We start from the raw sequence: 25190 nt of genomic DNA on the forward strand, positions 1-25190 counted from the left end.
CATTTAAGTCCTCTATCAAGGACGCAAGTTTGGACTGCATGTCTTGCAGCAAAGCCCATTTAGGGTCTACGGGAGCAGGTGTGGCAACAGACGGGGTTAGCGACTGAGGCGGAACCGTTTACCATCCCTGAAAGCCTTGTTATGCGTGACATAATAGTACAGCAAAACTTCAAAGGCTCGACAACAGCTGTGAAGTTGACCTGTAAACAACTTGTAGCGTCTCCTGGCTAGGCACCAGGGAGAGTCTACCAGAATTGAGAAGTCTATCTGGGCAGAGGCATGAACTCCCAAGCCGAGAACTTCTCTCGTGTCATATCAGACTCTCGCTCTATAAACCAGTTTAAAAGAAGGGAAAGCAAAGGCTGTATCCCCCAAACTCCTCCTGGTGAAAAACCAGTCGCCTAGCCAACGTAACGCTCTCTAGGAGAGCGAGAGAGCACTAGCTTAAAAACAACGGCTTCGAAGTAGCTAGGCCTAGTGTAAGTTCTGACGTTTAGGCGAACGAGGAGCAGCAGTTACAAAAAGATCCGGACGAAGATCCTTAAAAAAAATCATCATGATTTAATTAAAGTCCATAGGAGGCTAAGCAGCTTTAGGCTCCTCTCCATCTGACAGAGTCCTCAAGGGAATATCAGTAGGAGGGAGAACAGCAACTTCCTCATCTACAGGAACCTTGTCCGATAAAAGCTGAGTCTCTCACTGGTGCATTAGTAGCGGACCAGAACGCAACGTCATGTAACTGCTTGACAGTCTGTGAACTGTCAACAACTGAACTGTCAACCACAACAGGTGCGTGAGGACGCACAGCGTCCACTCGAGACTGCTTTGACTGCCTAGACTGAGCAGTCAAAACAACTCTAGAATGCGGAGGTTGACGCACAGCGTCAAAACAAGTCAACTCCGATTGTTAGTGAACGTCTTGAACGTCAACAGGAGCATCAGCCAGTGGCCTAACGTCCAAATGCGGCTGAAAAACCACACGAGACCGCATCGAGTGTGGTTCTAAACAACCTGACTGACGTGACTAAGCTACGCCAACGTCAACAGAAAGCACAAAGGAACGTTAGGTTGGCTGAAAGCCAGGATATCGATGAGATAAACGGCTAGACTCAACGGACTAATCGGCAGAATAGTCTTCCATAAGGGAGGCAAGCATATACTGCATGTTTTGCCATACAACCCCTTAAGGATCAACGGAAATGGTTGTGGTAATAGACGAGGGTAACGTCTGTGACCGCAACACTTTGCCTACAAAAAAAGACTCTCGGAGTCTATGTTACGCTTTTGTTAGGCGGCGAGCAGTTATCCGATGACTGCATAGGGTCAGAGCTGTCCTAATGGCTGTAACCAGGACGCTGGACCTGTCCTGAAAGGACTGACTTTCGCTTAAGGGCTTCGAAACCTTGTGACAGGTTTCTTATGCGAAAAGCCTACGGATGGCGAGGAGAAACAACGTCTCTCTCGTCTTATGGTAGGGGAGATCTTGGTAAGATACACCCGATACCATAGAGGGAAAACGTCTGTTCGTTGGTCAAGGCCTCTCGAACCCATAAGTCGTTTGACATTACTTCTCCCCTGGGCTTGGGAGCATGTAAGAGGTCCCGGACTAGGTGAACGACAGGCACGAACAGACGAACCCTCGGACGCAACACTGTAACACTTGCGCATATCACTTTATCACTTCGATTTTCTGTTTTGCACTTATTTCCACCTGAAACACGCAATTCTACCCTTCATTAAAAGGTAGTAATTGCGAAATTAGTCGTATAATGCAAGCTCATAATACCAGCAAAAAACAGAAAATGACAAATTCGAAGATAATTTGTATTTTTCCTAACCATACAAACCTTAGCTATTTACAAAGGGTTATTACTTTTAGCGTAGCTGAAATGGCGAGCCATTAGAATTTAACGAGGGTGTATTACCCCCCGCGCTAGTTAGCGGGGGGGGTAGGGGAGTGGTAGCTAGCTACCCCTCCTCCCCCTCACACACACGTGAATACTCACTTTCACTTAGAGGTAGGACTTGTCTTGGGGGACAGGGCTGGCGGGCAAATATGTGTAAATAGCTAAGGTTTGTATGGTTAGGAAAAATACAAATTATCTTCGAATTTGTCATTTGTTCCGTAACCGAAATACAAACCACGCTATTTACAAAGGGTGACTTATCCCTTAGGAAGGGTGGAAAGTCCCCAGCCATACTGGCTTTGGCTTTACCCGGGGACTCAGAATCCGAGTGAGTCGCACTCGAGAAAAGGAGTCCCTGCACCTCACAAGTTCCTTGCTCCGCAAGGAACTATGTGGCCTACGTAAGCTTGTGTGTGAAGGAAGAAGTGTGACCCGTCTTAAGCAGTTGACCTGGAGTTCCAGAAGGAACTCTGGGTTAGGACGTTCCCAATACCACCTCGTCAGGGTATGGGGGACGCGACAGTATTGACTCAATACTCGGAACACAAGGAAGCATGGTTTACCTGCAGAGGTTTGAGGTCAGCTATGCAGAGACCAGGATGCTGCTTCCCCGTAGAGGGGATGATGAAGAAAGAAGTAAGGGCCAGACATACTTCTTTCGTTCATGCAGACTAAAACCTGATAACAATGCCCTCAACCTTCTGCTACCTGTCCAAAAAGGAGCCTGAGGTTAGACCAGCTGTTGTGTAGCCACCACAGAGCGATAGAAAACGTATCGAGACTCCTGTGGGTCACGCCCTGCAGGAAGCGGGCTGCGAAGGTCATCAGACGCTTCCAGACTCCAGCTTGTAGCACCTGCGTCACAGAGTAGTATTACTCGAAGGCGAGGACGTTGCGATGTATCCAACATCGTGCTGTAGGGCGACGTGACGGGGGAGGGTTTGAAGACAGATCGAGATGAATGTACTCGAGTCCGGGCTGAAGAGGTATACTGGTGACTCTCCCCCCATGTCCTCCATGTGTTCCCAAATCGGCTGCAACTGAGGCCAAACTGCAGCTGTTCCCAGCGCTAACCTCTCGATTCCTTACTGGCAAGAAAGAGAAGGTCTTGGGACATAACACACAGAATGGAGACTCGAAATCTTGAATGAATCGGACCGAAGGGTCGGGACCCTCAGATTCTGAGTCTAGCCAACAACTCAGGAGCGAGCCTGAATGTTGCCTTCCCCTCTTCCTTAGAAAGGGGGGAGTAGTAAGAGACCAAGAAGATTGCTTACACACTGGCCGTGGCCAGAGTGAGCAGAAGACCCGAGGCGGAATACAATCCGAGGCCTGTCGTAAAAGGGTCTTGAGAAGATCTCTTAAAGGACTAAAAGTCCGAGCCATGCTCCAAGTTGGAGGTCTTCCTCCGACTAGGGCAGGGACGATCGTAGCTTCGCATGAGCGAGGATAGATCCAGCGGGCAGGAAAGTTATTCCTTTAAGCCTGAAGGTCAGGGAAAGGCTGAGCGACAGGCTTCATTGCCGAGAGCGGAAAGGAGCTTCCTCCCGCCGAAAGGCAATAAGACCGTTATTGCTGGAGAAGAGGCCTCACGGGAAGAGGTATATCTCCCACGGCACCCACCACCTTAGACTCTTCACTTTGCCTGGGAGACCCCTGTGGATGACTATCGCAGATGACGCGACCTCCGTACCGCGACTGTAGCGGGTTGTCTCTTCTAGAGGAGGAAGCGTAGTGTCTCCAGGCATGAAGCCGAAGCGATGCCCCGGTTCGGGAGAGATGTCGCAGTGTGGTTGCTTGAGTAGTCTGCGCCGTGGGAGAAGCTCTCCCGGGAGTTCCGTCAGGGGAAGCAGAGGGTCCAGAAACCGTTCTGCGCATAGTCCCAGTGGAGCTCTCCCATTGAAAGGTTGACAGACAACCTGGTTTTTTTTTTTTTTTTTTTTTTTTTTTTTTGAGACCCATTGTCCGCAGACAAAAAGGAGGGAAGACGCAGGCGTCGAATTTGTCCCACCATCACCGGAATGCATCTTGCCAGAGTCTCGGGGTCTGAGACTGGGGGTAAGACTAGTGGAAGCTTGAGGTTCCAAGGTGTTGCGATCAGGTCCCCCAGACCAGCACTTGCTGGTTACCCAAGGTCAAAGACCCCTAGGTACACTCTCTCTATGAGGCTCTGCTCGGATAGTCTGAGAGAGACATTCCCCTGCCTGGAATGAGAGAGCCGATGGTGGAATTGAGAGAATCTCAATCATCCCGGTATCTCTACTACAAGATGTGAAGGTGTGAAAATGCGTCCCCTGCTGGTTAGAATGAAGTCGACGCGCAACGGGGCGACTTGGCAGGAGCTGTAGGATCTGAAGAGGGGCCAGACTAAGGCCCTTAAGCCTGCCTGAATGATGGAGAGGTATCCTTCAGGTCTTGACCATAGGCCTGGACCGGAACATGGCCCCCCCCCCTTTCCTTTGACGAGTCCGAGAACCGCATCAAGAATGTGGGGAAAGGACGAGAATATCCACTACCATCAAGAGGCTCCATAGGTCAACACCCATTGCAGGTTTAATAGTTCCGCTGGTCCCATAGGGCCAGGGAGTCCGGTTAAACATTGCCTGAAGCCACCGGGACTTGGATCGCCCCACATGGAACTTATCCTGAGGCGACCGTTTGGACTATAGACGGGTCAATGAGGAAAGAAGAACTAGGAAACGTTCCAAGGTAGGGCTGAAAGCTCTGCTTGACTGAGAACAGGTACTGCGACTCTCCTCAGTCTTGCCACAGTCAACCGAAAGGAAGGCTCGGAGGATGCGGTAACAGAATCTTGCGTCCCCAGGTGGTCACCCATCCAAGTACCGACGTTGCTTAACCTCGCTGGACGGACGAGAAGCAGGGTTTCCAATGTGGTAAGGCGGTTGACTCAAAATCATGGCCAGATACTCCAGATGTTGAGGCAGAGGAAGAGAAGGCTCCAAGCAAAATACCATGAGCCCACACTCATGGTCACATTCCGGAAGCTAGTCCCGGCGCTGAAGAAGGTCGAAACCCGAGCCTACCGGAGTTGACCAGCCCTCCAAACAGCAGAGGAGGCGGAAGCCTGCACCTGAGCGGCCAAGAGGAAGGCAGGGAGAGTTCTCTGGGGAAACAAACCTTTTATGCCACGGCGGGATAGCCACACTGCATCATAAGCAGGAAACTTGCAGTCTAGGCTGAATTCGACGAGCACCCTGGAAGATGGATGGAATGGAAACTGAAAGTACCCGTCCTTCCGATCCAGGGTTAAAGGAGTCCTGTCGCCTCGTTACCAGTCTGATCGATTCTGCTGGTCTACGCTGGCCGAAGTTTGTTCGACAAACTTGATCAGGACTGAGAGGTCGACTATGGACATCCCCTCTCAGATCCTTCCTTACAAGAAAGGATCGACTGAGGGGACCGGGGGTGAAGCCGTCGATGATCCTAAGGAAGACCTTCGCCTAAGGTATGGATCATTCTGCCCAACCGGGCAACTCTGCTGACGCTATGGCATAGAGGTTCAGAGACACTGAATTCGCTGACAGAGACAGCCGGCGCGATATCCTTGGCTACTCACAGAGATTGTGCAGGAATGGGCATCGGGAAGCTGTCATTCGGATGAGTAACCTTAAGCATCCTCCCAGCGAAAAAACCTGCAATCCTAGAGTTCGTGAACTCCTTTTAGGCCTATGCCCCCCCGGGGGGAATCTCCCGTGCCATCTGTTCCTGACAGGAGGAAACTGCAATTGGACACCTTGTCCCAGTTGTCGTAGCCGATAACTTAGGCCGACGTGGTTGAAAGAAAAGGGCGCTGGAGCCCTGCAGAGTCTGGAAGAAAGCGCCTTGGAGGAGTGAAACCGGAAGTCGATTTACTCCGCACAGCAGCTGTCTAAGTCTCTGTCCTTGGGCACAGACAAAACTCTTCTCAAGGATGGAAGGGTGTCTGAGGTCGTCGACCTCCACAGATGAGACACCCGAAGGAAGCCTTCAGTCAGCGCGTCCAGATGGTACAACATCGAGCTTGTCCGCAAGTAGATACTTAACGACGAAAGGCCAAGGTGTCTGAGCTCGAGAGGAGGAAAGTACCCTTGATCTTCCTGTAGCTTCCTTGAACCAAACCTCGGGCCGTAACCGAGGAGGGAAAGAACCTGGTAAGCTCCCAGAGGAAGAGGTAAGCAGTCACCCCTTGTCCGATGGAGAAATCTTGAACGGAAAGCCCCCCCGCCAAAAATCCTTCCAAGGCAGGAGAAGGAGAGAGTACTCGTACAGGAGAGGGGACCCTCGAGACCGACCTCTTGGGAACCAACTTCGCCCTGGGGGAAGTCACCACGAAGTCCACTCCTCTCTTTCTCTTCAGCGTAGGAGAGACAGCCGCTGGTTTGTTACCCTGGCCGGCGAGTACTGGTTTCATAACCGTCATTAACGCCCGTGCCAGCGGACCAAACCATGTCTGCTGCTCCAAGGACACAGAGTCCGAAATCCTCGCTAAGGTGAAAGGGATCGGGCGATCCTTTGGAGTGGACCCGACGGTACCTGCCTGAAAAGAAGGTGGGGAAGAATGCTGTACTGACCTGTCTTCGTCCTGCACTACCAACCTGTGCTTGGATGGAGGTGATCCCGAGTGCCGTCTAGGAGCACGCGTCCCTGCTGCTACCACCGGCTGTGGAATTCGCCGCGAACTATGGTCGCGCGAGGGCGAACGGTTGCGCAAAGGCGAACAGTCGCGCAAAGGCGAATGGTCGCGCGGGCGCGCAGGCGAGCGGTCGCGCAGGCGAGCGGGCGAGCGATCGCGCGGGCGCGCAGGCGAGCGATCGCGCGGGCGCGCAGGCGAGCGATCGCGCGGGCGCGCAGGCGAGCGATCGCGCAGGCGAGCGATCGCGCAGGCGAGTGGGCAGGTAAATGAACACGTGTCCGAGGCGACGAACGCAAGCGATGGCGTGACGGCGAGGGATTGTGCTGCCGCGTAGGTGAAGAAGATCGCTGGCGATAATGACCGCGTGATGGTAAGCGATGGCGAGCAGCATGCGCAGGTGAATGATCGCGTGAAAAGGTGCGATGGTGATCAGCATCCGCAGGAGGGCGATCGTTCAGGGTTGTGCGATGAGGAGCAGCATGCGTAAGCGGGCAATCGTGCAGGGTTGTGCGATGGCGAGCAGCATGCGCAGGTGAATGATCGCGTGAAAGGGTGCGATGGTGATCAGCATCCGCAGGAGGGCGATCGTTCAGGGTTGTGCGATGAGGAGCAGCATGCGTAAGCGGGCAATCGTGCAGGGTTGTGCGATGGCGAGCAGCATGCGCAGGTGAATGATCGCGTGAAAGGGTGCGATGGTGATCAGCATCCGCAGGAGGGCGATCGTTCAGGGTTGTGCGATGAGGAGCAGCATGCGTAAGCGGGCAATCGTGCAGGGTTGTGCGATGGCGAGCAGCATGCGCAGGTGAATGATCGCGTGAAAGGGTGCGATGGTGATCAGCATCCGCAGGAGGGCGATCGTTCAGGGTTGTGCGATGAGGAGCAGCATGCGTAATCAGCATCTGCAGTTGAGGGTCGCGCAATGGCGATCAGCATCCGCAGTTGAGGGTCGCGCGATGGCGATCAGCATCCGCAGTTGAGGGTCGCGCGATGGCGATCAGCATCCGCAGTTGAGGGTCGCGCGATGGCGATCAGCATCCGCAGTTGAGGGTCGCGCGATGGTGATCAGCATCCGCAGTTGAGGGTCGCGCGATGGCGATCAGCATGCGCAGGTGAGCTAGTAGCTGGCGAACCATGTTCCTTCAGAAGTGTTGGAGAACGTTGGCGTGCCAGCTGTAACACACGTGGGTGATCCGGAGATCGCTGGCGAGCTGATGATCGCTGGCGAGCTGATGATCGCTGACGAGCTGATGATCGCTGACGAGCAGAAGGCTACGCGTGGAAGCCTGCGCAAAGAAGAAGTCCTTGACCCCGACCTGAACCGAAGTTCTAGATCGCGAGGGCGAACGTGGGCGCACAGGGCACGTAACAGGAACCGCAGGGAAGATCATCTTGAAAGCGCTGACGAACAGGAGAGCGCTGATGAGCAGAAGGGCGCGCAGGGAAACCCTGACACGCAAGGGAAGAACCCCCGTGGGGGCAACCCTTTGCCCCGAAGGAATCGTTGTCCGCCGGGAGACTGATGTCCGTCGGAAGACCGCTGTCCGTCGGGCAGACCGTTGTCCGTCGGGAAGACCGTTGCCCGTCGGAAGACGAGATCAGACTGCTGTCCATCTGCACCAAGGCGGAAGATCGAGAAAAAAAGGAGTGTAGGCTGCAAACGGAGATCCAAAAGGGCGCCTCAAGCACCCTTATAGGGAGATGAGAGGCCCTTACGACGAGGCGGACGGAGGGCCTTACGGCGAGGGAGGCCAACAGCAACAGCAACAGAAGAAACCTCCGAAGAGGAGTCTCTATGAGTGTACTCTCTCGCGAACGAAAGAGAAACACTTCGAGGAAGAGACTGGTCAGCCAGTGACCTAAAAGGAGCAATCCTCCGAAGAGGAGCTCCTGCAGTTGCCCAGCCCCTTGAGCGAAACTGCAGGTGCGACCGCTCAGCACCAAGAGCATAGTCGCACGAAAAAAAGGCAAGAGAAGAACCCCCCAAAAGGGGAAAAACTCAAGCCTGGACAGGAAAAACTTCCCTCGGAAGGAAAGTTATCCGCCCAAGGAGGCAAGCCTCCTGACTGTTCTAAAATGAACTGGAGAGCTGTCCGTCGACACGGGAGTACTACCAGTAGAAGGAGACACGCCCCTGACGAAAATACAAGGGGGGAGGCAGCAACAGCCGAATCCCCAGGACTCAACCAGACAGCTCACACCGTTGCTATATTACAGAAACGAACTAGATCGGTAACTGTAAAAAAATAAAACAAATAATATTAGTACACATTCATTCCCCCGGGAAGGCTCCGAAGAGGAATCCCGAGGGAAAGGAACAAGAATTACACAACAGGCACGTGCCCTCACAACCACTTACACTCGCGGAAGGAGAGCTGTAACCAAAACAGAATTATAACAATTATAATTATGTAACTATGTAATTATGTAATTAAAAAATGAATGAACACTAAAGAAAGAACGAAAACCCCGAAAGGAATCGTTCTACAAGCTGAAAAAAACAACTACAATTAGATTCATAACTAATTGATACAAACGTACGCGTAGCGACCCTCCACACGGAAAGGAAGCTAGGCTACAAGGGCGTAGTAACACGTAGTAAAAGGGTGAACGACCTCAAGAGAGAGAGAGAGAGAGAAAGACATAAGTCAAACTCGATCGCCACCCATAAAATACGCCGTGGTGGCCTAACTGCCGAGGCCTCCACGTAGATATCGTACACTACACACACACATCTGAAAAGGAAACTTACTTATTTCTATACTCAAATATATATACAAACATGAAAACATGTTTACATATATATTGAGTAAAAGAAAAGTAAGCGATTAAGTAAAGACAAAACAGACAATGGCTGCCAAGCGAGGACCAAGACAGAGACGTCTGTCACAGTCCGAGCCAAAAGTGAAAGTGAGTATTCACGTGTGTGTGAGGGGGAGGAGGGGTAGCTAGCTACCACTCCCCTACCCCCCCCCGCTAACTAGCGCGGGGGGTAATACACCCTCGTTAAATTCTAATGGCTCGCCATTTCAGCTACGCTAAAAGTAATAACCCTTTGTAAATAGCGTGGTTTGTATTTCGGTTACGGAACAAACATATTTTAAGATAAAAAGAAAAATCAGTGGCTGGGAAAGAGACTAAACACTAGTTCATATAACTACGTTTTCAATCTCTCACCGCACATAGCCTGGGGACGAGAATAAAAACCTAAAAACGTTTTATCCTTCCTCCCCGTACAGCGACTAGGGACGTGAGTAACACGAGAACAACGTTACCCGCTTGAACGGAACATTTTCTCTCCTCTCTCTCCCTCCGTCTCATCTCTCTCTCTATTTCTCTCTTGATTTCGCACCTAAGAGAAGAGCCCAATTATATATCGTCAAAAAAAAACATGTTATTTGACTAAAGGAAAAAACTGAAAGGTTTTTCAAATAAAAAGTTCCTTTAAATTAGAATTTAAAACATTTAAGCTAAGAAAGAATGAACAAAACGTCAGAATCGATTTACTCTTACTGCAAAGTGAAACCGTGATACACTCTCTCTCTATCGTAACGATAGAGCGCATGTTGAACGTCCTGAACGTCAACAACTGCGTAGCATAAAAAACTAAACGTTAGTTCATCTTTGAAAACAGTACGAAGACTATCAAAGAAATTCTTTCATAAAATATTACATTTAAAAAGTTTTAAATCCTTAGCTCTTTAAAAGCTAAAGACGATATAAAGGGCTCAACGTTGATTAACTTCGGTTTCAAAGTTAGGACCGCCTACTCTCAGGAAAGGTCTATATAAACAAAGCATTAAAATTTATTTTTATATGTTTATAAAAAATGGAAAGTTAATCGAAGAGGCCTAATAAAGGCGGAGAGATATAAAATATATAGAGGAAAATCTATAACGTGATAAGATAATTACTAAAAGCCTAAACACACTTCCGTCTAAGGGGAGGGTCGGCCATTTAAAAGTGAAAGAAAGTCCATACTCTCTTTGTCACCATAATTAAATCTATCCAAAACGAGTTCAAGATTTAAGATGAAGATAAAACACCTGCATAGCGAAAGCTCAAAACTAGAATAGTGTACTTCACCAAATAGTTGTGAAAACAAATCCAGTTAGCAACAGCGAATTAGTAGGTCTTGCCGGTAGCCCGACAGAGAGAAAATTGAGTTCTTTGTTTACAATGAGTACTGGGTATCTGAACGACAGATGGCGCTGTTGAGTACACCCCCTACCTGTGTAGCAATCGCTGGCGAATTTTTCCGTAGAGTTTTTCTGTCGAGCAACAGAGTTGCAGCTATTATAATCACCGGCTAAGTTAAATATTGAAAAATACAAATTATCTCCGGATTTGTCATTTGTTCCGTAACAGAAATACAAACCACGCTATTTACATAGGGTGACTTACCCCTTCGGAAGGGCAGAAAGTCGCCAGCCTTACTGGCTTTTGGCTTTACCCGGGGACCCGAAAACCGAGTGAGCAGTACTCGAGAAAGGGGGTCCCTGCACCTCGCACTCTCCGAAGCTTGCTACGGACGTGCGGCCTACATAAGTTGTGTGTGGAGGAAGTTGTGACTCGTCCTAGGAAGTTGACCTGGAGTTCTTTAGATAGAAATCTAGGCTAGGACGTTCCCAATACCACCTAGTCAGGGTATGGGGGACGCAAACAGTATTATAGTTAATACTAGGAGCACAAGGGAGCATGGTTTACCTGCAGAGATTGAGGTCAGCTATGCAGAGACCAGGATGCTGCTTTCCCCAAGGGAGGGGAGAATGAAGAAAGAAGTAAGGGCCAGACATACTCTTTCAATCACGCAGACTAAAACCGGGTAACAATGCCCCCAACCTTCTGCTACCTGTCCATTAAGGAGCCTGAGGTTAGACCAGCTGTTGTGCAGCCACCACAGGTAGTGGGCTGTGAACGTCGTCTGGCGCTTCCACACCCCAGCTTGCAAAACCTGCGTCACAGAGAAATTTCTCTTGAATGCCAGGGATGTGGTCTGGGTCACTTGTTACAGAACGAAGACTCGTTACCCTGAAGGACTCGAACCTAGGGTCTGACACCCCAGGGTTCTGAGTCTTGGCAACAAACTCAGGGACAAACCTGAACGATACCTTCCCCCATCCCCTTGAATGGGCGACGTCGTAAGAAAGACCATGAAGTTCACTGACCCGCTTGGCTGAGGTCAAAGCGAGCAGGAAAGCCGTCTTCCAAGAAAGGTGGCGATCAGACGCCTGGCGTAATGGTTCAAACGGGGCTCTCTTCAGAGCCCTGAGGACCTGAACCACGTTCCAAGGAGGAGGTCTTACATCTGACTGAGGGCAGGTAAGCTCATAGCTGCGTATGAGTAGAGAGAGTTCTAACGAAGAGGAAATGTCCACTCCTTTCAGCCTAAACACCAGGCTTAAGGCTGAGCGATAGCCTTTCACCGCTGGAACTGAAAGGCGCATTTCCTCTCGTAAATACACAAGAAACTCCGCTATTGCTGGAATAGTGGCATCGAGTGGAGAGATACCCCTCCCACGACACCAACCACAGAAGACTTTCCACTTCGCCTGGTAGATTCCGATAGAGGACTTGCGTAGGTGGCGAGACATCCTGTCCGCAACCTGTTGCGAAAATCCTCTCTCCGTGAGGAGACGCTGGATAGTCTCCAGGCGTGAAGCCGAGCTACGGCCTTGTGGAAGATGTTGCAGTGTGGTTGTCTGAGTAGCTCGTGTCGTGGGGGGAGTTCCCTCGGAAGCTCCGTCAGGAGCTGCAGAAGGTCCGGGAACCATTCTGCGTGATGCCACAGCAGAGCTACAAGAGTCATGGAGAGATTGACCGATAGTCTAGTCTTGTTGAGCACCCTTCTCATCAGACAGAATGGTGGGAAGGCGTAAACGTCGATGTTGTCCCACCTCTGCTGAAAAGCATCTTGCCAGAGAGCCTTGGGGTCCGGGATTGGAGAGCAGTACAGGGGCAGCTTGGAGTTCAAGGCTGTCGCGAACAGATCTACTGTCGGGGAACCCCACAAAGTCAGGACTTTGTTGGCTATCTGAGGATCCAAAGACCACTCGGTACTCACTATCTGCGTCGCTCTGCTCAGACTGTCGGCGAGCACATTCCTCTTGCCTGGAATGAAGCGAGCCGAAAGTGTGACCGAGTGGACTTCGGACCACCTCAGAATCTCTACTGCAAGATGGGATAGCTGTCGAGAAAAGGTACCTCCCTGCTTGTTGATGTAAGCCACTACCGTAGTGTTGTCGCTCATCACCACTACGGAGTGGCCCGCCAGGGTCCGTTGGAACTGTTGAAGAGCCAGGAAAACGGCCTTCATTTCTAGCAGGTTGATGTGGAGGTACTTTTCTGATTCTGACCAGAGGCCTGAGATCCTTTGGTTCAGAATGTGGCCCCCCCCCCCCCCCTTCTTTTGACGCGTCCGAAAACAGAGTCAATTCTGGGGGGAGGACGAGAAGATCCACTCCCTTCCAAAGGTTCACGTCGTTCAGCCACCACCGAAGGTCCGTCAGTTCCGTGGATCCTATAGGAACCAGAAAGTCCGGAGAATCGGAGCCTTGATTCCACCTGGACTTTAGCCGCCATTGCAGGGATCTTATCCTGAGGCGGCCGTTCGGAACTAGACGTGCCAGGGAGGAAAGGTGACCTAGAAGACGCAACCACGAATGGGCCGGAAGCTCTTCCCGCCCGAGGAAAGGTTCTGCGACCCTCCTCAGCTTTGCTATCCTGTCATCTGATGGAAAGGCTTTGTGGAGATCGGTGTCTAATATCATGCCTAGATATACCAGTAGTTTCGTCGGAAGCAGAGAGGACTTCTCGAGGTTTACCACGACCCCCAGGTCTCAGCAAACCTCCAGAAGCCTGTCTCAGTGTCGAAGAAGGGTCGACTCCGAGTCTGCCAGGACCAGCCAGTCGTCCAGATAACGGAGGAGACGTATGCCGTTCCTGTGCGCCCAAGACAAAATCAGAGCGAACACTCTGGTGAACACCTGAGGAGCTGTGGAGAGACCGAAACACAACACCTTGAACTGGTAGATCTTGCTGTCTAGGCTGAATCTCAAGTACTTCCTGGAAGACGGATGGATTGGGATCTCGAAGTACGCGTCCTTCAGATCCAGTGTGCACATGAAGTCTTGCGGTCCCACTGCAAGTCTGACCGTGTCAGCTGTCTCCATGCTGAACGAATTTTGCTTGACAAACTTGTTCAGGGCTGAGAGGTCGATAACCGGTCTCCAGCCTCAAGACGCCTTCTTTACAAGAAAGAGTCGACTGAAGGAGCCTGGGGAGCCGTCGTCGACCTCCTAGAGAGCATCCTTCTTGAGCATGGTCTCGACTTCCGCCCGAAGGGCTAATCCCTTTGCCGATCCCATGGCATAGGAGTTTAGCGGCACTGGATTCGCTGTCAGGGGAGGTGGAGATGTCGTGAATGGGACGCGATAACCTTGGCCGATCACAGAGACCGTCCAAGAATCGGCCCCAAGTTGCTGCCACCTGTGCACGCAACTCTTCAGGCATCCCCCCACAGGTGGACACGCGGGGGGATTGCCAATCCTAGCGCTTGCGGCCTCGGCCGCTGTCTCTAGGATTCTTACCTCCCCTAGAGGACTTACCGCGCCTTCTGTCCTTGGTCTGAAAGGGATGCGGCTTAGACACCCCTGTCTTAGCTGCCGGAGCCTGCTTCGGTGTCTTGGGAGGTTGCTGTTGCTGTTGAGGTGCCGGAGGCTTGTAGGGCCGAGATGTCAGGGCCCTCTGGAGGAGAGAATCTTGATTCTATCTCCTCCACCTCTCGGCTGTTCGTTCTATGTCCTTGGGCTCGAGCAGATCCCTCCCAGTAATGGAGGAGTGCCTGAGCCTGCAGACGTCCACGGCGGGGACCTTCGGATGGAACCTCTCGGCCACTGCGTCGCGACGCTTGAGGATCGAGTTAGCCCACAAGTTAGCCACCTGGTGAGCGAGGAACTCGATCAAACGCGTGCCCGAGAGGAAGGTCTCCAAAGCCTTCCTATTGCTCTCCTTGGACAGATCCTCAGAGCGCAATAGGATGCCCAGAGATCCCAGCCAAACGTCCAGCCACGAAGTTGCCTGCATGGCACTCTTCGCGACCTTCTCAAGGTTCAGGATCTCCGACGGCGAGAACGTCACCTGCCGGGCGTAGAGCTTCTCGAGAGGAGTTCCCCTGGTCAGCTCTTCCACGGAATGGTGGAGCAGAAGGGCCATACTGGACTCCCCCATAATCTCAAAGTACCTCCTCTGATGTACTCGAGGAGGTGGGAGGAGTTTGAACCCGGCAGAAGAACGACCGGAGGAGGCGAGCTCGGAGAGCTGGGCTTCAACTCTGTCCCTGGCCCCTTTCACCCCTTTGGACCAAGGCAAAGCTGCACTGGACTTAGGGGGTTTCTGGGGGCCGTAGACTTCGTCTAGCACCGTGTCCTTGCCCTCACGAGGGGCAGTCTCCGGGTCCTTAAACTTTTTGAGCTCCCTCATCAAGCCTAGGACCTGCCAGAAAGCGTGTTCCGACTCGAACTAGTCTCCTCCTTGCGGACTGGTAGCTAGGTCTCCGGTCCCCAAAGGCTCATCTTGGGAAGATACGTGGACGTCCTCCCGGGGTTTAGTTGGCTCTGGACGTATCCTGGATGACGATTTAGGAATCGTCTTGGAGTCCTTGGGCTCCCTCCTAGGAGGAATACAGGACTCCAGCAAAGAGGTCCGGAAGGGGGCTTCCTCGCGAGCAGCTTCTCTCCGAAGAGGAGGGGTTCCTCCCATTGGTGCCATGGGAGACAACCCTGCCTTGCTGGACTCTCCTGAGGAAGGAGATAACTCGTCCACAGGAGAAGGAGAAACAGCACGCGTAGGAGAAGGCGTAGGAGTCCTCCTAACCGACCTCTAGGGAGCCAACTTCACCCGAGGAGAAGTCACCACGAAGTCCACTCCTCTCCTTCTCTTCAGCGGGGGAGAGCCTGCCGTTGGTTTAAGTCCCATATCAACGAGGGCGGGCTTCACAGCCTGAACCACTGCGTTCATAATGTGACGGAACCAAGGCTGACGGGTAACTGACACAGTGTCAGTTATTCCCGCTGAAGGGAAGGGGATCTCCTGATCCTTCGGAGTGGACACCACGGGGCCTGCCTGAAAAGAAGAGGAAAAAGAGGCTGATCTGGAAGTCCATGTCCCTGTCGGCTGGCCGCGCTGATGTTCCCTGCGGAAATGGGAATCGCGGCGGTTCTCACGCGAGAAGGCATTCAAGGAATGGCGCACGGGCGATTTCCGAAGCGCGGGCGCATTGCCGCATGTGGAAGAATGCGCGTGGGTGCGTTCGCTTGCAGGCGAGGGGGCGCGTGGGTGCGTTCACTCGCAGGCGAGGGGGCGCGTGGGCGCGCAGACGAGATGGCGCGTGGGCGCGCAGGCGAAAGGACACGATGGCAAGCGATCGCGTTGGCGCGCACGTGAAGGAGCACGAGACCGCATGGGTGAAGGTGTGCGCTGAGCACTAGGCGATCGACGGCGGCGCGTAGGAGAGCGCGAAAAAAAGTCGCGAGCGACTTGGCGAGCGTTTGCCAGGCAGAGAGCGCTGGCGCGTTGGCGAGCGCTGGGGCGATGGCGAGCGCTGGCGCGACGGCGAGCGCTGGCGCGACGGCGAGCGCTGGCGCGACGGCGAGCGCTGGCGCAATGGCGCGATGGCGAGCGCTGGCGCGATGGCGAGCGATGTCGCGTGCGTTCCAGAGAACGATGGTGCGCACCCCGAACAGGCGAACGACTGCCCGCAGGCGATTTATCACGCGGGCGAGTCGGAGACCTGGGGCGATCAGACTGAAGAGGGCGAGGGCGCTCAGGAGAGCGCTTGCGCATAGGCGAGTGATCGTGTGAACGCGCAGGAGAACGTTGGCGCGCAGTAAGATTACCGCGCACATCTTTAGAGGTGGACGGACGCGCAGGCGAACGCTCGCGAACAGGAGCTTTAGCTCGCTGTTGCGCCGGACCAGAAGGGCGCGCAGGGGCGCGTGGGCGAGGCGACGGGTTAGTACCCTTGCCTAAGTCCAGATCAGGTGATCGTGGACGAGATGATGATCGTTGGCGCGCTAGGCGCACATCAGGCACAGGTTGAGCAATAGCGCGGCTGCGCACAGGAGAACGATGGCGCTCAGGAGAACGTGGGCACGCAATGCGCACATCAGGAACATGAGGGCGCTGCTTCGCAGGAGACCTGCGAGAAGGAGAGCGCTGGCGAGCAGGTGATCGCTGCCGCGCAGGGGAGCGCTGGCGAGCAGGTGATCGCTGCCGAACAGAAGAGCGCTGTAGAGTTAAGTCCGAAGACTTTAACTCTGGGGAGCGCTTGAGCGCTACTGCACGCGAACGCGCAGGTGGGCGCGCAGGGGAACCCTGATGCGCAAGGGACTTACCCACACCGTGAGTAGAGTCCCTTAACCCCGAAGGGATCGGTGCCTGTTGGATAACAGGGTGTGAAGGCGCCCAAACCGCATCTGCAGCCAGGAACGGAGAAGGTAGGTCGGAAGGTCTGGCAGGCGTAGGGGATCACGAACGATCCGCGAAGAGGTCAAGGGGCGCTGCTGTGACGGGCTGCTCCTGACGGGGGGGCTCCTCCTTAGGGGGAGGATCAGGAAAGGATGACCCAAAGAGGTGCCTCCTAACTCCTTTATTAGGAGAAGGAAGCCCTCTGCTGCGAAGAGGCCGACGGGCCTTACGTCGAATACGACCACGAGGAAGGGCGTCCGGGTACTCAGTCCTCCGAAGAGGAGTCTATGTCAGCACTCTCCCCCGAGGGGGAGACCCGCCCGAAGGAGAAACCGTGGGACTCACCTCCCCCCTCGGAGGATCTTCGGAGGGAGGAGGAGAGCCATCAGCAACGTCCGCAACAGGACCAGTATCAAGGGTTTGACCAGACCCGTCGGAAGGCTCGGCCAAAACAGTGTCGACAAAATCCGAAGGGAATACCTCCGGTATTACCGGCGACTGTTTGACCGCAGCCCCCAACTGGATCAGGTCAAACAGGGCTTCCTTGGAGGGCGTGCCCTTAAGCCCCAAGGAAGCCCAAAGCTAAAACAAATCATTATTAGCAACAGTTTGATGAAATTCCTCAAAATCCAAATTATCCTCCCCCGGAGGAGAAGAGGGAGCTGCCACGCTAAGGGAGGCAACGCCCTCTCCCGCACCCCGAGGTCGGGAAACACCACTAGGGCCTGCGCTACCACTCGGCAGCCTCTCACGAGAGACCGATCGAGTCGGAGCTTCGGAGGAGGTTCGTGCGGCGGAAGAGGAGTCCTTGGAGCCTTCCTTCTTCAAGGTTGCCCCTGAAGGAGAACGGTCTCTCTTAGACTTCTTCTTACGCCAGCGGCCGAACTTCTCCCACTGGGAGGCAGACCACTCCCTGCACTCACTGCACGTATTCTCTCTATCACACCGTCGGCCTCGGCACTGCGGGCAAAGGGTGTGAGGATCGGTGTCCTCCGCTGACATGAAGGTCCCGCAAGGGCGGCCAGCGAGTCCAGGGCACTTGCGCATAACAATGACAACGGTCGAGGCCAGCTTCCAAGCACACAGAACTAGAAAAAGTCAAAAAACAAATTAAGGCTGTCATTAACGAGGACGAAAAACAGCAACATCTGTCTTCGTCCGAGCCAAAAAGTGAAGTGAGACAACTCACAGGTGTGTGCGGGGGGAGGGGTAGCAAGCTACCCGTTCCCTACCCCCTGCTAACTAGCGGGGGGTAGTTAACCCTCGTTAAAAACTTAATGGCTCGTCATTTCAGCTACGCCGAAAGTAAACCCTATGTAAATAGCGTGGTTTGTATTTCCGTTACGGAACAATTTGTAATTACAAAAAACAAAATAACTAAACATGAAATTGTAATCATACATTCCACTTACCCCAGGAAGAACAACAGAACATCTTGGCCTTAACCCTGGAAGCCAGCTTTGCCTGAGAGCTAGGAGAACAGTTGGATCTAGAGCCACAAGAGGAATAGCTGAACTACGACATCGTGCTAATGTCAAGAATTTTGCCATTGCCAATTCTGTAACAAGAATAATTCATCATTATAATCCAAAAGGAGCATATGCTTAAGTAAAACAAGCCTAAAATGTAATTTGAATTCAAAATAACAAATTTAGAAGTAATTTGTATTTTTTCTAACTATACAAACCTGAGTGCTTTACATAGGAGAAGATAATAGAGCAAACTGAAACACGGCTATAAAAATTTTAACAAGATGTCAACAACTTTAACGGTTGTACCAGTGGGCAACGGGGAAGCAAATCACTTACTACAGCTCCGCTCTGATTACAGACAATACTTTCGGGAGTATGTGATAGCGAGTAACATTTGTGTAAAGAACTCGGATAAATTACCTCCAAATTTTTCCTTTGTTCCATCACAAATACGAACCCTCACTCTTATCGTCGGATCTGAAGGAACCTTAGAAGCTTGGGAGAACATTGATACCTCCCTAGGGCCTGCAGTAGTCTTAAAAATGTTGGTAAAGCTGCAAGATCTCTTAAAGCTGGCATGGTGACAAAAGCCACTTTAAAGATCTGCAACAAACAAGCCTCCTTAGAGACTGCTGTAGGCTTGTAAGCGGGTTGCAAAGTCTATGGTACAGTAATATGCGCTACCCACAGAGGCGAGATAAGCTCAACTGATCGCGGATGCGCGTGATCCAAACGAGGGAGTGGCGAACAGTTGTATGTGCAAGACTGCGTGCCTCTACTGTGCACTCTACCTGAGAAGGTAATGTATGCTCGAAGGGTTTTGAGTGCACGCGGCACAGGTGGGTGAGCTAGGAGCACAAGCAGATGATATGCTGCGCCTTCGACCCAGCCACGTGAGAACGATGGTGATCACACCTGGTGAGCACGTCTTGCTAGACACCAGCGAGCCAATGATCCGCCAGGGGACTGCAAGAGTGATCGTTTGAGAGCTACGGAGAGCTCAGCTCCAAGGAGCTAGAGAGTGAAGGTGACAAGTTTCTGAGCTACCTATGAAGATAGACTCCCAGGTGGGGACAAGTTCTCGCGCTTGCAAAGACATCTACCAAAAGTCCCTGAAGAGTGAAGACATTGTTCATAATGTACTAAATTACGAACTCAAAATACTGCAATATTTTAAACTGTGAATAATAAATTAGGTAAGACTAATTAAGCATATCAGAGGACACACTGAACAATATTTATTCTATAAAAGTTTTTGATAGAGCAAATATATAACAAGACTTGTTGCATATCCGCCGTTCAGTATTTTACACTATTCAACATTCACACTACAATACATTATAGTAAAAAAATAAATGTAAAACAATGGAATAAGTTATGAATGCAGTAAGAAAAAAACCATTCAGTACACATATTTCAACTACAATATATTCTTACTAAACTTTTCTGACCTAACCTAACAATCTATGAAATCGGGTCAGAATCTGAAAGCCCTCTTCCAAAACAGAGCAGACACACAATGCAATAAATCATAAAATGCTTCCTCATTAAAACCAGTGGGTCTGTTCGGCCTTGCAGAGCGTGCACAATTCTTCGTTAGTTTTGTAAAGATAGATATTTATCCAATACTGTAAAGCAAATCATGATTTAGTCATAATAACAGTCAAAATTTCAATATAGAATGGCTATAATTTTTTTTTTGTTACAAAATCTTCCTAATACAAACACAAAAATTATTCAAAAATGTTATTTTCATTAGTAAAATAAATTTTTGAATATACTTACCCGATGATCATGTAGCTGTCAACTCTGTTGCCCGACAGAAATCTACGGTCGGGATACGCCAGCGATCGCTATACAGGTGGGGGTGTACACAACAGCGCCATCTGTGAGCAGGTACTCAAGTACTTCTTGTCAACAAGAACTCAATTTTCTCCTCGGTCCACTGGTTCTCTATGGGGAGGAAGGGTGGGTCCTTAAATTCATGATCATCGGGTAAGTATATTCAAAAATTTATTTTACTAATGAAAATAACATTTTTCAATATTAATCTTACCCGATGATCATGTAGCTGATTCACACCCAGGGTGGTGGGTGGAGACCAGCATACATGTTAACAAAGAAGCTAAGTATCCCGTATTTCATTTTATTAGTTATTCAAAAATAACATAAAATAAATAAGTACCTGGTAAGGAAGACGACTTGAACCATTACTCTGCCTTTATTAAGTACGTCTTCCTTACTGAGCGTAGCGGTCCTCTTAGGATGCTGAACGACTCTTAGGTGCTGAAGTATAAAGGGCTGCAACCCATACTAAAGGACCTCATCACAACCTTTAACCTCGGCGCTTCTCAAGAAAGAATTGACCACCCGCCAAATCAACAAGGATGTGGAAGGCTTCTTAGCCGACCGTACAACCCATAAAAAGTATTCAAGAGAAAGGTTAAAAAGGTTATGGGATTATGGGAATGTAGTGGCTGAGCCCCCGCCTACTACTGCATTCGTTGCTACGAATGGTCCCAGGGTGTAGCAGTTCTCGTAAAGAGACTGGCCATCTTTGAGATAGAATGATGCGAACACTGACTTGCTTCTCCAATAGGTTGCATCCATAACACTCTGCAGAGAACGGTTCTGTTTGAAGGCCACTGAAGTAGACACAGCTCTCACTTCATGTGTCCTTACCTTCAGCAAAGCAAGGTCTTCTTCCTTCAGATGAGAATGTGCTTCCCTAATCAGAAGCCTGATTTAGTAAGAAACTGAGTTCTTAGACATTGGAAGAGAAGGTTTCTTGATAGCACACCATAAGGCTTCTGATTGTCCTCGTAAAGGTTATGACCTTTTTAGATAGTACCTAAGAGCTCTAACTGGGCAAAGTACTCTCTCCAGTTCGTTCCCCACCAAGTTGGACAGGCTTGGGATCTCGAACGACTTAGGCCAAGGACGTGAAGGAAGCTCGTTTTAGCAAAAAACCGAGCTGCAAGGAACATGTAGCCGTTTCAGATGTGAAAACTATGTTCCTGCTGAAGGCGTGGATCTCACTTACTCTTTTAGCTGTTGCCAAGCACACGAGGAAAAGAGTTTTTAATGTGAGGTCCTTAAAAGAGGCTGATTGGAGAGGTTGAAATCTTGATGACATAAGGAACCTTAGGACCACGTCTAGATTCCAGCCTGGAGTGGACAACCGACGTTCCTTTGAGGTCTCAAAAGACCTAAGGAGGTCCTGTAAATCTTTGTTGGTGGAAAGATCCAAGCCTCTGTGGCGGAAAACCGCTGCCAACATACTTCTGTAACCCTTGATCGTAGGAGCTGAAAGGGATCTTACGTTCCTTAGATGTAACAGGAAGTCAGCAATCTGGGTTACAGTGGTACTGGTTGAGGAAACTGCATTGGCCTTGTACCAGCTTCGGAAGACTTCCCATTTAGACTGATAGACTCTGAGAGTGGATGTCCTCCTTGCTCTGGCAATCGCTCTGGCTGCCTCCTTCGAAAAGCCCCTAGCTCTTGAGAGTCTTTCGATAGTCTGAAGGCAGTCAGACGAAGAGCGTGGAGGTTTGGGTGTACCTTCTTTACGTGAGGTTGACGTAGAAGGTCCACTCCTAGAGGAAGAGTCCTGGGAATGTCGACCAGCCATTGCAGTACCTCTATGAACCATTCTCTCGCGGGCCAGAGGGGAGCAACCAACGTCAGCCGTGTCCCTTTGCGAGAGGCGAACTTCTGAAGTACCCTGTTGACAATCTTGAACGGCGGGAATGCATACAGGTCGAGATGGGACCAATCCAGCAGAAAAGCACCCACGTGAACTGCTGCTGGGTCTGGAATCGGAGAACAATACAACGGGAGCCTCTAGGTTATCGAGGTAGCGAACAGATCTATGGTTGGCTGACCCCACAGGGCCCAAAGTCTGCTGCAAACATTCTTGTGAAGGGTCCACTCTGTGGGGATGACCTGACCCTTCCGGCTGAGGCGATCTGCCATGACATTCATATCGCCCTGAATGAACCTCGTTACCAGCGTGAGCTTTCGATCTTTTGACCAGATGAGGAGGTCCCTTGCGATCTAGAACAACTTCCACGAATGAGTCCCTCCCTGCTTGGAGATGTAAGCCAAGGCTGTGGTGTTGTCAGAGTCCACCTCCACCACCTTGTTAAGCTGGAGGGACTTGAAGTTTATCAAGGCCAGAAGAACCGCCAACAACTCCTGCAATTGATGTGAAGTGTCCTTTGCTCCTGATTCCATGTTCTCGATCATTCCTGTCCGTCCAAAGTCGCACCCCAGCCCGTGTCTGATGCGTCCGAGAAGAGACGGCGGTCGGGTTTCTGAACAACCAAAGGTAGACCTTCCTTGAGAAGAAAGCTGTTCTTTCACCACGTTAGAGAAGACCTCCTCTCTTCGGAAACAGGAACTGAGACCGTCTCTAGCGTCATGTCCTTTATCCAGTGAGCAGCTAGATGATACTGAAGGGGGGCGGAGGTGGAGTCTCCCTAACTCGATGAACAGGGCCAGCGATGAAAGTGTCCCTGTTAGACTCATCCACTACCTGACTGAGCATCGGTTCCTTCTCAGCATGCTCTGGATGCATTCTAGGGCTTGGTAGATCCTTGGGGCCGATGGAAAGGCCCGAAAAGCTCGACTCTGAAGCTCCATACCCAGGTAGACAATGGTCTGGGATGGGACGAGCTGGGACTCCTCTAAATTGACCAGGAGGCCCAGTTCCTTGGTCAGATCCATAGTCCATCTGAGATTCTCCAGACAGCGACGACTTGTGGGAGCTCTTAAAAGCCAGTCGTCTGATGGAGCCGGACACAAGATCATGGTACTGCTGCACAGTCTGTGAACTGTCAACCATGGGGAAGCGAGGAAGTACAGCGACAACCCGAAACTGTCTAGACTGTCTGGGTAGTACAGACAACTCCTTATCGGGTTGCTGAGGTTGCCGCACTGCGTCACAACAAGTCACTTCTGCTGGTTGTTGAACGTCTTCCCAGTGACACACTGACTCCGTAAACAAAAATCCTCTAACAAGGACTAAGCTTGGACGGCATGTCTTGCAACAAAGCTCAAGGTCTATGGGAGCAGGTGTGGCAACAGACGGGGTTAGCGACTGAAGCGGAACCATTACCCTCCCTGGAAGCATGTTATGCTTAAATAAAAGTCCATAGGAGGCTAAGCAGCTTAAGGCTCCTCTCCAAATGACAGAGTCCTCAAGGGAATATCAGGAGGGAGAATAGCACTTTCTCATCTACAGGAACCATATCCGAGAAAAGCTAAGTTCTTCCAGTGAGGGTTTCACTGGTGCAAAAGCAGCAGACCAGAAGGCAACGTTATGAAACTGCTTGACAGTCTTGTGAGTTGGCAACAACCAAAGATGTGTGACTGAGGAGCATGCGGTAAGGTATGCAGAGCATGCTGTAAGGTATGCAGAGCATGCTGTAAGGAATGCAGAGCATGTTGTAAGGAATGCAGAGCATGCTGTATGCAGAGCATAGTATGCAGAGCATGCTGTAAGGTATGCAGAGCATGCTGTAAGATATGCAGAGCATGCTGTATGCAGAGCATGCTGTAAGGTATGCAGAGCATGCTGTAAGGTATGCAGAGCATGCTGTAAGGTATGCAGAGCATGCTGTAAGTTATGCAGAGCATGCTGTATGTAGAGCATGCTGTAAGGTATGCAGAGCATGTTGCATGGCATGCGGCTTATGCTGCATGGGATGAGGCTCATGCTGCATGGGATGAGGCTCATGCTGCATGGTATGAGGCTCATGCTGCATGGGATGAGGCTCATGCTGCAAGGGATTAGGCTCATGCCGCATGGGTTGAGGAGGATGCCGCATAGTATGAGGCTCCTGCCTCATGGGTTGAGGAGGTTGCCGCATAGCATGAGGCTCCTGCCTCATGGGTTGAGGAGGATGCCGCATAGCATGAGGCTCCTCATAGCATGAGGCTCCTGCCTCATGGGTTGAGGAGGATGCCGCATAGCATGAGGCTCCTGCCTCATGGGTTGAGGAGGATGCCGCATAGCATGAGGCTCCTGCCTCATGGGTTGAGGAGGTTGCCGCATAGCATGAGGCTCCTGCCTCATGGGTTGAGGAGGATGCCGCATAGCATGAGGCTCCTGCCTCATGGGTTGAGGAGGTTGCCGCATAGTGCTGGAACCCGGCAACTCCCGATGCGGCAACTCACGCATGAAAGCAGGAGGCGCAGCAAGAACATGCGTCTGGCAGGGTGGACTGCGCATCGGAGGTGGAGGGTGGGAGCAGGCAGCCGCAGTATCTGCTGAGCGCACAACCTCGGCGGGTTGTAGGTTAACAGGCTGCATTGTCAACCTTCCAGCATGATACTCCTGTATGAAGGAGCAAGCTGAGACTGTATAGTCTGCAGCATGGACCACTAGGGTCTATGAAAGACAACAACAAACGGAGCTACTGTCCGTTGAGACTGAGGGTCTAAAACAGCTGGTGCGGCAACAGACGGAGTTACTGCCTGTTGCGGTACCACCTTGCCTCTCTGGGAGGTGTGCAGTTGTCGTACTGCAGCAAGTCCGAACTGACCCAGTGGCTACACCTAGGCCGTTGGACTTGCGCGGAAGGGACCGACTTGCACTTAAAAGCTGCAAGATTTGGTCCATGGTTTCTGCGAGAAACCTCTTCCGCAGACGAGGAATAAATGGGCTCTCTCGTCTTTGTGTGGGTGGGGTGATCACGTCGGCTACGTGAG

General features: G+C 51.4%; 1 protein-coding gene across 2 annotated transcripts in view; it reads right to left on the minus strand.

The window, feature by feature from the left end:
• LOC137622297 (ATP-binding cassette sub-family B member 10, mitochondrial) overlaps positions 1–25190 on the minus strand; it is a 91675-nt gene that overhangs the window by 62904 nt on the left and 3581 nt on the right. For both annotated transcript variants that reach the window (XR_011040412.1, XM_068352859.1), the window contains exon 2: positions 18417–18562. Coding sequence is in view for 1 of the 2 variants with exons in the window: in XM_068352859.1 (XP_068208960.1) it covers positions 18417–18554 (138 nt within the window). In the remaining variant the exon portion in view is untranslated. The remainder of the gene's footprint in view (positions 1–18416; positions 18563–25190) is intronic.

The sequence above is a fragment of the Palaemon carinicauda genome, chromosome 29, assembly GCF_036898095.1.
Source record: "Palaemon carinicauda isolate YSFRI2023 chromosome 29, ASM3689809v2, whole genome shotgun sequence".
NCBI classification, from domain to species: Eukaryota; Metazoa; Arthropoda; class Malacostraca; order Decapoda; family Palaemonidae; genus Palaemon; species Palaemon carinicauda.